The sequence below is a fragment of the Stomoxys calcitrans genome, chromosome 4 (genome assembly GCF_963082655.1).
Source record: "Stomoxys calcitrans chromosome 4, idStoCalc2.1, whole genome shotgun sequence".
NCBI lineage: Eukaryota > Metazoa > Arthropoda > Insecta > Diptera > Muscidae > Stomoxys > Stomoxys calcitrans.
In genome coordinates this window covers 123171437-123185482 of record NC_081555.1, presented here as the reverse complement: position 1 = coordinate 123185482, position 14046 = coordinate 123171437, and the positions used below count along the sequence as shown (strand labels likewise).

At 37.1% G+C, this 14046-nt stretch overlaps 2 protein-coding genes across 4 annotated transcripts in view; one reads left to right on the top strand and one right to left on the bottom strand.

Annotated features, from left to right (window-relative positions):
• Positions 1-14046, bottom strand: part of LOC106095965 (mucin-2) — a 316849-nt gene that overhangs the window by 54311 nt on the left and 248492 nt on the right. The window lies entirely within an intron of this gene.
• LOC131997019 (uncharacterized) lies at positions 33-833 on the top strand. Its single transcript, XM_059367261.1, has one exon. The coding sequence runs from the start codon at positions 33-35 to the stop codon at positions 831-833; it is 801 nt and encodes a 266-aa protein (XP_059223244.1).

The following is a 14046-nucleotide window of genomic DNA, read 5'->3' as shown; positions in this document are numbered from 1 at the left end:
TCGGAGGAATATGGGAAGCAGCTGTTAAGTCAATGAAGCATCACCTGAAAAGAATTATTGGAGACACGAAGTTAACATATGAAGAAGTGAGCACAGTGCTGTCTCAGATTGAAGCGGTTCTAAATTCAAGGCCTTTACACGAACTCAGTAGCAGCACGGAAGATGTCGACACAATAACACCAGGCCACTTCTTAATTGGGCGACCATTGTTAGAAGCTCCGGCGAAAAGCGATGAAGGAGACTTGGGATGCGTTAACCGGTGGAAATTAATACAACGAATAAAAAATCATTTTTGGAGAAAGTGGAAGGAAGAATATTTAACATCCTTGCAAAATCGAACAAAATGGAGAAAGAAAGAGCGGAATTTAGAGGTTGGACAAATGGTGATACTACGAAATGAGGATACTCACCCAGCTCGGTGGCCACTAGCAAAAGTCACAGAAGTACATACGGGCAAAGATGGAGTGGTAAGAGTGGTGACGGTTAAGACACAAAGTGGGGAATTGAAGAGACCGGTCCATAAGTTATGCCCGCTAGAGCACGAAGATGAAAGATTGGAGGAGAAGAATATGGAAAACTTGCAGCGGAAAAATGCGCAGTTAAGCACGACTAGGCGATTACCAAGTATACTGGGAAATCCCACAATGATGATGATTATGTTGGTAAACATTTGTATGTTGATGCCGACTAAAGCTACGTTTGTGCACGAGCTGAACAGTTCCACGGCAATGTACTTGGATCCGATATCACAGACCCATATGTCATCATCTTCATGGAATATGGTCATATATTTCGAAATGCGAAGATATTTGCTAACACAACAGCTCACGTGAAATGTTCGGACAAACAGCAAACCCTAATGGAGCTTCCACAGCAAGGTATTTTAGTCCTAGAGCCAGACTGTGCGGCAAGGATAGACCAAATCACATTGGTGGCGGTCCATCAGCAAAAGGATGAGATATCTTCCAAATTTCCCTCAGTTCTTTTGAAGGATGTGAGTCCGGCTGAAAGAGAAATCATAAAACCCCTTGGAAATGTACTGGTCAGTCATCACGAAGAGATCAACCAACTGAAGAAGGTCGTGGACAATTTAAAGAAGGAAGGAATAAAATTAAGAGGCTTAGAGTTCCATCATTGGTCCGGTCATTTGGCATTTATTTTAGTTATAATAATATCAATAATTCTAATAATTCTATGCATAAGAGGAAAGATAAGGAAGAGGCGCATAGCTGCAATTCAGTTCCCAGGGGTGCCGACGGTCTAGAATGTTTATTTGCCGGCCGGGAGAATGTTCATAAAAATATGAACACAATCTATACATTAGAATAATCTTAAGGTGGAGTAATAAAATATCTTAAGCATACTTTTCTTATCAAAATAGTTCAGGTCATTAGGATCATTTATCCCTACTCTTTCAATAGAGATTGTTTATCTCTTTACAGTTTATGGTTTCTTAATGCATATCTAATGTAGCCATAAAGTAAATGAGTTTACAAGCGATAATTGTTTAGGGTTTTCCTGCCGCGCATATGGAAGACGCTTAGGTAGTTTATGACCGGCTTATCACTTAAAAGGGACGCTGTAATTAGGTACTGTTGTTATTCGTCTAATAAGGAAGATAAGATTGTTCGCTTAGTGTAGTTTAAGAATTAGTTGGTAAGATAGTATATAAACAGGATTGAATGGCATAATAAATCAGATTTGAAGATACAACCAAACCGTACGGGTGTTTTCATTTCTCCTACTACAACAGTTTATATGGCAGCTATATCAGTTTATGGACCGATTTGAATTATACTTGGCACCGTTGTTAGATATCAAAACACCTCATGCAAAATTTCATTCAAATCGGATAAGAATTGCGTCCTATAGTGGCTCAAGAAGTCAAGATTCAGTTTATATGGCAGCTATATCAGGTTATGGACCGATTTGAACCATACTTGTCACAGTCATGATCAAACACGTCGTGCAATATTTCAGCCAAATCGGATAAAAATTGCGCCCTGTAGTGGCTCAAGAAGTCAAGATTCAAGATCGGTTTATGTGGCAGCTATATCAAAACATGGACCGATATGGCCCATTTACAATTCCAACCGACCAACACCTATAAGAAGTATTTGTGCAAAATTTTAAGCGACTCAAACGTTGGCCATAAACGTAGGATTATTGAACGTAATTGTAAACCCTTTAGCAGCTTCGCCTACGGTAAAAGGGCCTTTCTTTTGTTGTAATACCACGAACTCTTAAATTGCAAAAGTTGGTCGATAGCCGCATTTAATTATTCGTGTATCGGATCAATAATTTTCTCTTGTGTATATCCTACTAGAGAGAAAGAATGAGTATTTGAACGTATAGACCAGTGGTGGGCAAAAATACTCACACTATTGCACATTACGCATTGCACATTGTGTACGTACACAAGAAAACAGTCCCATGGGCTTCCAAATAATTATTTATATAGACAAATACTCACACACAACATTTTTTCCTTTCTTGTTTTGATTGAGCAAATCGCAGTCAGTATATTGGAAATCTTGCTAAACTCGGAAAGTGACAATTTATAAGGTTTCGTCAAGGTACAAAAACACCAATCTCGACAATATGACGTTCAAATAAAAGGTATAAAGTTGTGGATGTGATATCTTTATTCTGCCAATATATCGATCAATCAGCGTGATAGGAGAAAATGTAAATTTTAACATGAAGGTGGACAGAATTTTTAGCTCATCGATAAGGGACAGCACTTTTTGTTCAAAAGTTTTACATGGTTTTATTGCTAAGAAATGTTGCCACCGCACCCAATCGTTAAATATGGTAATTTGATTTAAAACAGTTAAAAATGTGCTAAGTTTGGTCGGGCCGAATCTTGGAAACCCACTACCATGGATTTATTTAGTAAAAATGTCCACAAACAAACTTACTTAAAGAGATCTGTGTGTTTTATGTACCAAATTTCTGCCAAATCAGACACAAATTGCAGCACCTAGGGGTCGTAGAAGATTCTTCGGGAGTTCCGTTTATATGGGCGTTATATCAAGTTATGAATCAATGGACCGTCGTTGGGACAGCTATTGCTAGTCATAACAAAACACATAGTGCAAAATTTCAGCCAAATCGGATAACTATTGCGGTTTCCAGGGGCTCAAGATGGAAGCCCCGTCGCACAGAGGTTAACATATGACGCCGAACGCCTGGGTTCAAATTCTGGCGTGAACGTCAAAAAATTCAGCGGTGATTATCCCCTTACTAATGCTGGCTACATTTGCATTCTGCCATGTCAAAACTTCTCTACCAAATGGTGTCGCCGTTCGGACTCGGCAAAAAAAAAAATGAGGTCCCGTTGGAGGACGATCCGTTGAGCTTAAAACTATAATCGGACTGCACTCATTGATATTAGAGAAGTATCCCCTGTTGTGGGTTGTTCATGGGAAATTTAGTTAGTAGTAGGGGCTCAAGATACAAAACCGGGAGATCGGTTTATTTGGGAGCTATATGAGGTTATTGACCGATATGGTCGTACTTGGCACGGTTATTGGAAGTCATAACGAAGCAGTCCGTGCAAAATTTCTGCCAAATCTTGAGATGCTGCACATTATTGACATTCCTCCGGACGAGAGAAAAAATTACAAGAAAGACGTTGAGAGTTGTGCAAAAGTATATCGACACGTCGTCAATAAACATAGAAAGAGAAAATCAGTTGACAACCGATAGTGAGACGACGAGCAGCACATCGAATGTAACTCCTCAATTAAACTTTAAACATTTTGGCTAATTTCATTGTGATTTATTTTACTTGTTTTCTGTTTTGTATTTTGTTAAAAAACAGCCTGTGGAAACGGTTAGACGAAGTCAACCAAAATATCGGAAATGAATTGAAAAAACACCCTAAAATACTTTGTTTTAACTGACCTGCGGCCGAAAACATTAAATAAGTCATACAAATCGGATAATAATTGCGGCTTCCATGCGCTCAAGACGTAGAATCAGAAGATCTGTTTATATGGGAGCAATTTCGGGTTATTCACAGATTTAAACCGTCCCTGGCACAGTTGTTGGAAGTCAAAGTAGAACATTATGTGCAAAATTTCAGGCAAATCGGATAAAAATTGCGGCTTTCAGGGACAAAAGATGCAAAATCGTGAAATCGGGTTATATGGGAGCTATAACAGGTAATTGAAGGATTTGAACCGTCCTTAAAATAGTTGGAAATCATAACACAACACTCCGGGCAAAATTTCAGCTAAGCGATACGAATTGCAGCTTCCACGGGCTTAAGAAGTCAAATCAGGAGATCGATTTATATGTGAGCTATTTCCATATCTGAACCGATATGGCCCATTTGCAATCCCCAGCGGACAGACGGCAGCCAGTTGTATGCACCGGGTTGATCCGATGATGTCCTTCATCAGCAGCGACATCCGCCTTAGTGTACAACACACTGCTACAACAACAAAGATAATTTATGTTAATATTTAGCAGAATACATGGTGGTGGGTTCCCAAGATTAGACCCGGCCGAACTTAGTACGTTTTTAATAGTTTTAAATTAGTTTTATTCAGAGTCTTGTCTATGATTTAATTTCTATAACAGAATTATTTGCTTTGTTACATAGTGTTATGAATCAATTATCAAATGTATTTCCTTTGTTTGTTTTAATAATATGGCAAATTGTGTGTGTGTGTTTTTTTAATGTTATCACAAAATGTAAAACATTTTTTACGATAAGATTTTGTGAAATTGAATGGAAAATTATTGGAGCTCAACTCACTGAAGAAGTAGTAGTGTGATTTCATCTACTATTGAGAGAAAAAACACTTAAAACAAATGTTAAAAAATAGACAAAGGCTATTTTCACTATTCAAGCTGATTAAAGAAAATACCGGCATAATAAAATGCTCAGAAGCACGGTGCGCCAACACTGGCATCATGAATACAAATCAGAAAACTTTACAACCCACATAGTAGGTAGAGATTACAACGAGCGACGGAAAGATGGACAGATACTTGACAGAGCCATAAAAGTTAAGTTCAACAACTTTTACTTGGCAAAGCATAGCAACAAAAGATGTTGGCTGATTACAATCATAACAACCAACCAAGTCATCAAGTACCGCAGCAGCGGACCAGTTCCATATCTCTGTGGTTTTCCAAACTCCACCAACGGGTGTAGGTGTAATTTCATTACGAATATATTTTTCTTTCATTGAAAGCGTTTCACGATCGAAACTGGCATTTCGACAAAAACAGGCGCATAGAAAATTAAAAAAAAAAACAAGTTTTCAGTTTTGTGTGTTTAATACCAAAAAAATAAAAAGAACTCTTAATGTCCGCCCATATGGTTTATTATTTGTGCCGCTTTAGGTGTCTGACACTGCAGTCATAAAAATTGAAATAATCATTACTCCAGATTAAAAAGAATAATGAAGAGGAAGAAATAAAACTCACAAAACTTGCTTCGAGTGGCATTCAATTGCACCAAGGTGCTAATATGAAGAGCGATTCAGCACCATACGTACGATCTAGCTAAGTGCACATGCCAGTCATTTAGCCATTCCGACTGCAATCGCAGCTAGTCATTTAGTTGGACTGTGTGTCTCTGTGTGTCTGTTAGTCTGTCTGTCGGCCTGTCTGTTTGTCATATTTAGTGTGGCGGAAGTCTATTATAAAAATAAAACTCACATTTTGACATTAATTGTACACGCAGCCAGGCAACTTAAAAGCGCGTTTAATATTTCACATTGAGTACTTCTAAGAGTGAGCAGGCATAAAAACAACAACATAAAGGAGTAATGCGCCGGCGCAAATGTTTAATAGTTTTTCTTTTTCTGCACCATAGAGATGCCAACGATAGCAAACTGTAAAACATATTGTAAATGACACAATAAAGGCGGGAATTATATATGCGTATAATAAATTATCACAATAGATATTATCTTGCCTTTTGTGCATTTTGACACATGAGTGATTTGGAAATTAAACAATGGCACAAGTAAACTGTGTCAAAAAAGCAAAGGAGTTGTGAAGACGATGTAATTTACAGATAATTTAAAAATGACGCAATGTTAATATAGAGACAATTATCATTATGAATTATGTTTGAAGAATACAAATTTCTTTTTTTTTTAAGAAATGTAAAGAAAAATGATTAAACAATTTCATTTTATGAAAAATGTAATATATACATTTCTCTTTTGGAAAGATATAGATTAGAGTACTTACGCTCAATTTATTATATTAGGAGATTTTTACGCAGAACATAGCGAAACTCACCTGAAAGAGAAAAAAATAATATTAAAAGTCTTACAAAAATGCATTAATTATTAACCCTTTCACTACCCATGTCCCCTTCAGAGGACATCACTTTAAGAGTCCACTGTTTATTACCCATATGCTTTTTGTTATATTTTTTTAAGTGTATTAACGGTACTGTTCTTATAAATGGTGAATTTTTAGCTATTTTGTTTTTTGCAACACTGGTTTTGTTTCACTGTCAAACATCTACAGTTTGGTCTATAATTTGACCTCAAATTGTCTTAGAAAAGAACAATGCTTGCAAATATTGAATTTTAATATCAAAATGCCTGATCTGTTAAGAAAGTTCATCGCGCGCTACTTCCATTTTACGACGAATCTCATTTTTGGCTCAATTGGTACGTAAGTAACTAGAATTGTCGATCTTGGAGTGAAGATCAGCCAGAAGCATTGCAAGACCTACCAATGCATCCCGAAAAAGCCACAGTTTAGTGCGGTTTATGGGCTGGAGGCATCATTGGACCGTACTTCTTTAAAGGTGATCTAAAGTAACTGTGAATGGTGAGCGCTATCGTGAAATGACATCCAATTTTTTTTGCCCAAAATGCGCGAGCTTACTTGCATGACATGTGGTTTCAACAAGACGGTGCCACATGCTACATAGCACGCGTAAGAATGGACTTATTGAGAGGCGAGTTGGATGAACATTTTATTATTTCATGTTCGGGACGGGTGAATTGGCCGCCTAGATCGTGCGATTTAACTCCTAGTTTTTGTGGGACTATGGTAAAGGAGACCACCGTAGGGCAGAGGTTAGCATGTCCGCCTATGACGCTAAACGCCTGGGTTCGAATCCTGGCGAAACCATCAGAAAAAATTTCAAGCGGTGGTTCATGGGCAAAATTTTGCATTTTTGCATTTGCATGTTAAAGTTCATGCCTATACAGACAAGCCCGCTTCAATTGACGCATTGGATGACAATATTGAAGCATTTATTTGTGAGATACCGGCCGAGATGTTGGAAATAATATGCCAAAATTGGACTAAACAGCCACGGTCAACATTTGCATGAAATAAACTTCAAACATTAAATTATATCGATCATACTACCGATTCTTTTTTTTGAAAGTGTCAGTTGACCACTTTTGCCTTCTCCAACCTTTTGGGGGCCATAACTTTCGATATACTGAACCAATTGCATAATTTTGGGGCTCTAGAGAAAGAGCTTGACGAGATCAAAAAAAAAAAACAAGTAAAAGCGTGCTAAGTTCGGCCGGGCCGAATCTTATATACCCTCCACCATGGATCGCATTTGTCGAGTTCTTTTCCCGGCATCTCCGGCCAAAAAAAGGATATAAGAAAAGATTTGCTCTGCTATTAGAGCGATATCAAGATATGGTCCGGTTTGGACCACAAATAAATTATATGTTGGAGACCTGTGTAAAATGTCAGCCAATTCGAATAAGAATTGCGCCCTTTGTGGGCTCAAGAAGTAAAATAGAGAGATCGATTTATATGGGAGCTGTATCGGCCTATAGACCGATTCAGACCATAATAAACACGTACAGGGTGGCTGATGAAAGCCGCTACCAAAAAAAAATGTAATAACTTTTTTTCTATTTAATAATAATAATTTAATAATTAATTTAATTAATTAATTAATTAATTTAATTAATAATAATTTAATAATTAATTTAATAATTTAATTTAACATGAATAAAAGAAAAATGTATTCCATACACCGAAAAAAAAATGTAGCAATATTCATCATTGTAGCAATATTCATCAGCCACCCTGTATGTTAATGGTCATGAGAGGATCCGTCGTACAAAATTTCAGGCAAATCGGATAATAATTGCGACCTCTAGAGGCTCAAGAAGTCAAGATCCCAGATCGGTTTATATGGCAGCTATATCAGGTTATGAACCGACTTGTACTTTATTTGACATAGTTGTTGAAAGCAACAATACAAAACGTCTTGCGAAATTTCAGCCAAATCGGATAGAAATTGAGCCCTCTAAAACCTCAAGAAGTCAAGTCCCCAGATCTGTTTATATGACAGCTATATCAGGTTATGAACCGATTTGAACCATATTTGGCACAGCTTTTGGATATCATAACAAAATACTACGTGCCAAAATTCATTCAAATTGGATAAGATTTGCGCCCTCTAGAGGCTCAAGGAGTCAAGACCCAAGATCGGTTTATATGACAGCTATATAAGGTTATGGACCGGTTTGAACCATACTTGGCACAGATTTTGGATATCATAACAAAATACTACGTGCCAAAATTCATTCAAATCGGATAAGATTTGCGTCCTCTAGAGGCTCAAGAAGTCAAACCCAAGATCGGTTTATATGACAGCTATATCAGGTTATGGACCGATTTAAACCATACTTGGCACAGTTGTTGGATATCATAACAAAACACTTCGTGCAAAATTTCATTCCAATCGGATAAGAATTGCGCATTCTAGAGGCTCAAGAAGTCAAGACCCAAGATTGGTTTATATGGCAGCTATATCAAAACATGGACCGATTTGGCCCATTTACAATACCAATCGACCTACACTAATAAGAAGTATTTGTGCAAAATTTCAAGCGGCTAGCTTTACTCCTTCGGAAGTTAGCGTGCTTTCGACAGACAGACGGACGGACGGACAGACGGACGGACATGGCTAGATCGACATAAAATTTCACGACGATCAAGAATATATATACTTTATGGGGTCTCAGACGAATATTTCGAGTAGTTACAATCAGAATGACGAAATTAGTATACCCCCCATCTAATGGTGGAGGGTATAAAAATAAATAATGTATCATGCCATCGTGCACCGTTAACGAGGTATGAATTATTTAGTTTTAAAATATCAAAATGTTGACTTGGGTTTTTTTTAGTGTTTTTTTATATAACTCCGTCAATTTGTTAGATATTTACATAACATTTCAAACGAATTGTGCCAGTATATGTGTGCTCACAAACTTTGGACCAAAGTTTGCACGTAAGTTCAATGTCATAACAGAAGTCAACGAGAAAATTTCAGCGAAATCAGAGGATAATTGCGCCCTCTAGGGGCTTAAGAAGTCATATCATTGATTTATTTTCCTAATATTCATTAATTTGAAATGTTCGTTGAATTGACACCAATGTCCTCTCAGGAAGAAATTTAGAATCGGGAGATCGGTCTATATGATGGCTACATACACCCAAAATATTTTCCGACGTGAACAATGTTTGGAGCTTCCTATAACTCACTGCTTTAAATGCAAGCAAATTCTTGTGAAAAATACGCTTTATATGGGATGAAGACCCTAAATCGGCAGGCCAGTTTATATCGGGGATGCTTCTATATGTCAGTCATCTGTTATAAATATAATAATGAAATTGTTGCGCTTTGTTTCTTTGTTAGTTTGTTTGTTCCGTATAGAATCAAAAAAGGCTTAACCGATTTTCATGAAATTTTCACAGATGAGACCTCGGTGAAAATAGGATACAAAATTGTTTGATATCCGAAGGGGAGGCGGACCCTCGCCCTTACCACCAATTTCAGAAAAGCCAGATCTCGGAGATGGGTGTACGGAAATTTTGTATGCCACCTAATGGTACACGACATTGGTATAAAATTTTGAGGTCAAACCACCTGGGGTGGGGGGTTTTCCCATAATCCACCCGAAGGGACACGTTTACCGATTGGCACAATGTGGGTATCAAATGAAAGGTATTTAAGAGAAGAGTACGAACATGGCATAAAAATGTCACCCCAAGTGTCGGAGAGGTCCCCCACCCCCAATATGACACTTTCACCGTGGGTATCAAATGAAAGGCATTTAAAAGTAGAGTACAAATCTGATATTAAAATTTATTCCTTAATGTCTGAGAGGCCTCCCCACCCCAAAACCTTCCAGCAGGACATATTTACCGATATGAATATCAAGTGAAAAGTATTCAAAAGTGGAGTAAAAAACTGATATAACAATTTGTTAATTGGTGTCCGAGGCGCTCCCTAATTTATGACATAGGGCGTAAAGCACCTGCTTTGCCTGATTTTTATTGTATATAAAAGTTTAATGTTTTACAGAATGCAAAGATTTGTTCCCCTGTGAAAATAGAATAGATAGTTTTTCAAAATCCGAAGGAATGGGCGGAGCCACCCCATTACATAAAATTTCAAAAACTCAATATATCCGATGGTTACCATGTCCGCCTATGACTTCGAAAGCATGGGTTCAAATCCCGGCGTGAAAATAAAACCAAAAAGTAAAGTCAAAAGTCGGGCAGTGACGACTGTATCCAGCAAAAAGTCATATTACCGGGTAAGTCAGTAGGTAACCCGAAACAAGATTCTGTAACCACTTACTAGTAGATATATCCGCAATAATACTTTAATATGGGCATGACCTTCAAGAAAAGTGCTTCAGAGTAAACATACCACCAGATGACAAATAATGAATTCTTCGTACAAATACTGAAGTGCTAAAAATAATGACATACCTCTAAACATACCGAAGTGTGGAAAATAATAGATTTGATTTTACAATACTAATTGCTTTGAAATAATGGCATACCCGCAAACATACTAAATGTCCAGAAAGCAAGCCTGGGAAGGGTCCAAGAGGGCTTGCGAATTTCGAAATCCCTTAATCTATATTTGTTCCATATTGGCCCAAAATTATTGAAGAGGTTTCTAGAACAGGGAAAGTTACCGTGGTACTAAAAGCCTAATTTTTTGGGAAAGATGATAAAAAAGTACGGAAAATTAATGTCATTACTGTAACAAGTGTAGATGATATAGACAATTTAATTAATTAATATTCTTAAATAAAAAAAATCAAAAATAATTCCCAAAATCATAAAAGGAATAAAAAAAATTATTGATTTATTGAGAATTTTCTAATTACTTCCAGATTTTACAGAATTCTTTTCGTTCTCAAATTTTCCCTTGGATTATTGCTTAATTTTTGGTTATTCTTTAGCTTCATATAAATTAATTATTTGACTCATTATAGGTAACCCATTATAAGAAAATCCTTCCTGCCAAATTTCAAAAGAATCGGTCAACAAATGACTATTTTATTGCATTATTACTGCAAATCGGATGAACATATATATGGGAGCTATATCTAAATATGAACCGATTATTTCCAATTTCAAAAGGCTTCGTCTCTAGACCGAAAAACATGCCTCTACCAAATTTTAAGATCATCGGACGAAAATTGCGACCTGTACTTTGTATACAAGCTAACATTGACGGACGGACATAGCTAAACCGAATCAGAAATTGATTCTGAGTCGATCGTTATACTTATAAATGGGTCTATCTCACTTCCTACTGCGTGTTACAGACAAATGCACTAAGTTATAATACTCTTTACCACAGTAGTAGTGTAGGGTACAAAAAAATTTCAGCGGTGGTTATTCCCTTACTCCCCTGGCTACATTTGTGAGATATCCTGTCATGATAAAACTTCTCTACCAAGTGGTGTCGCTACCCGGTACGCCGTTTGGACTCGACACAAAAAAAGGAGGCCCCTTATCATTGAGCTTAAAACTTAATAGGATTGCACTAATTGATTTAAGAAAAGTATTCCCTGTTCCTTAATGAAATGTTCATGAGAAACGGGTATACTGATTTAGGATAAATTATATTTCCATACTTATGGTAATTCCAAAAATCCAAATTGGCAAATGTGGAATTAAGCAATCTGGGGCATTGTCTCAACGCAAAACCTCCCAAGCCGACATGACCAATTGTATAAAATGGGTCTCAAATGAAAGGTCTTTGAACGTAAAATATCTGCTACTAATATAAGGGATCACGTATCTGGGGGCTGACCACCCGACAGGATATATCGGGCGAACGGGACAATGTAGGAGTCCAAAATAAGAGTGTTTGATTTGTGAACGAATACAATACGCCCTGAATCATAGTTTTGCTGATATCAGCAAACACTGTCTGCCGATCTTATTTATAAAATTTTTAGCCCTTGAAGGAACACTTTCAATTTTGAACATCTAAACGATAGTAAGCCATTTTTGCGATTGTAATTTTCTGTGACTCTTCCCTTCGCGTTCTACCCTTTCACAAGCAGGCAAACCTGTAAAATATCCGAGACCATCAGAAACAATTTTCTTCAATGGTAAACATGTCATAAAAAAGGAGGTCTCTTGTCACTAAGCTACAACTTTGATTAGACTGCACTAATTCATAGCCACCAAGCATTTTTATATCCGGTGCGTATTCCGTTTTCCTTGTTGTGTAAAAAGCTTGGACTATATCTTGATATAGGCCCATATAAACCGATCTCCCGATTTAAGTTCTGGCGCTCATAAATGACTCTTCGACATCCGTGCACTATATGGTCCTTATAGGTCTATACTTGGATATAGCTGTCATATATACCGATCTCCCGATTTAAGTAGGGGCTAAAAGTAACAGCTGATAACTGACAGAAGAAAGAATGCAATAACAGAGTCACAAGCTGTGAAAAAATTTGTCAACGCCGACTATATGAAAAATCCGCAATTACTTTTTGGGCAACTCAATGTATGTGTATCCAAAGTACGGCCCTGCCATACGTTTTTAATTGTTAATGGATTACTGTATCACAGATACTCTTAAAAATCTATTATTCTAGTTCCGAAGGAATACTAGGCATGAAGATGTGAAGATGAAAAAAGTTTTTCTGTTAAAAATTTCATGCTGTATGCATGGGAATATGTGTCTATCTACAAATACCTAAATGAATCAGACATCCACATTTTGCCAAATTCGCTTTGATGGAGTTGTCTATTGCCCAACTGGACTTGACTGAACACCATACTATGATGGATTATCATAGCCAATCATGTTGAAATCCAATCGTTTCTACTCACAATACGAACGGAATTACCTTTTGAAGTTTGGCTAGTTTCTTGTTTGAAACATAGCCATCTGTATCAATTACTTGGCTGCAGGCTTCATATGATTTTGACACGGCAACTCTGCTATTAACGCCAATTCGTTTCTGGTTTCTTCAATGGGAAAACGGTAGTGTATCTGTCGACTGGAACATTTTGTACAATCTTTCGACTATTTATGATCACTTTAGCGTGGTGCTCGCGCCACTTTGGTACTACTGCCCACACGCCGCCACTGAGTATTAACTCAGTGTTGAATTTCTAATGCCGCCAAACTAAAAAATTCGAACTTCATATGAGCAACTTAAACAAACAAAAAAAGTTACACGCGCAAATGCTCTTTGGTAGAGTCTATTCGAATTTTTATTTATTTTTCTTAGGTAGTCCAAAACTTAAACGGTGGAGCACAAACAAAAAACCAGAAATTCATAAAACAGCCAAGTTCAATTAACAACTGAAATACAAATACTATATTTTATTTTTTGCCTTTTGAAGTTTATTTTTAAGCACTTCCCACATTGCAGCAATGCCGCTTTTACGCTTTTGACCATAAAAATGTGAACACCATTTTTTTATTTTTTATTTCATTACGCGGTCGACAGAAATTGTTGAACCATAACCGCTGTAAGGAGGAGTACACAATAAAAAGCAAGTGGGAAACATGCGGTGATTATGTGAAAAAAAATGGGGAAAGCTTTTGGCCAGAGTTTGGTATACACCCAAGGAAAACCAAATAAAAAGAATGCTTGCAAGTGATCGAAATGCTTTTGGGTCTTATCTTAAATGGCTTTTAAAATTATCTTTGAATTTTCAATGTTCATTGGGTCATATACCTCACCATATGTTTCACTCAACAGCGATTCCATCGTAAAGAGGGTTGCTGTATCGGAA

Excerpts from the sequence above, each read along its gene's own strand:
- LOC131997019 (XM_059367261.1), top strand. The coding sequence starts at position 33 with ATGAAGCATCACCTGAAAAGAATTATTGGAGACACGAAGTTAACATAT.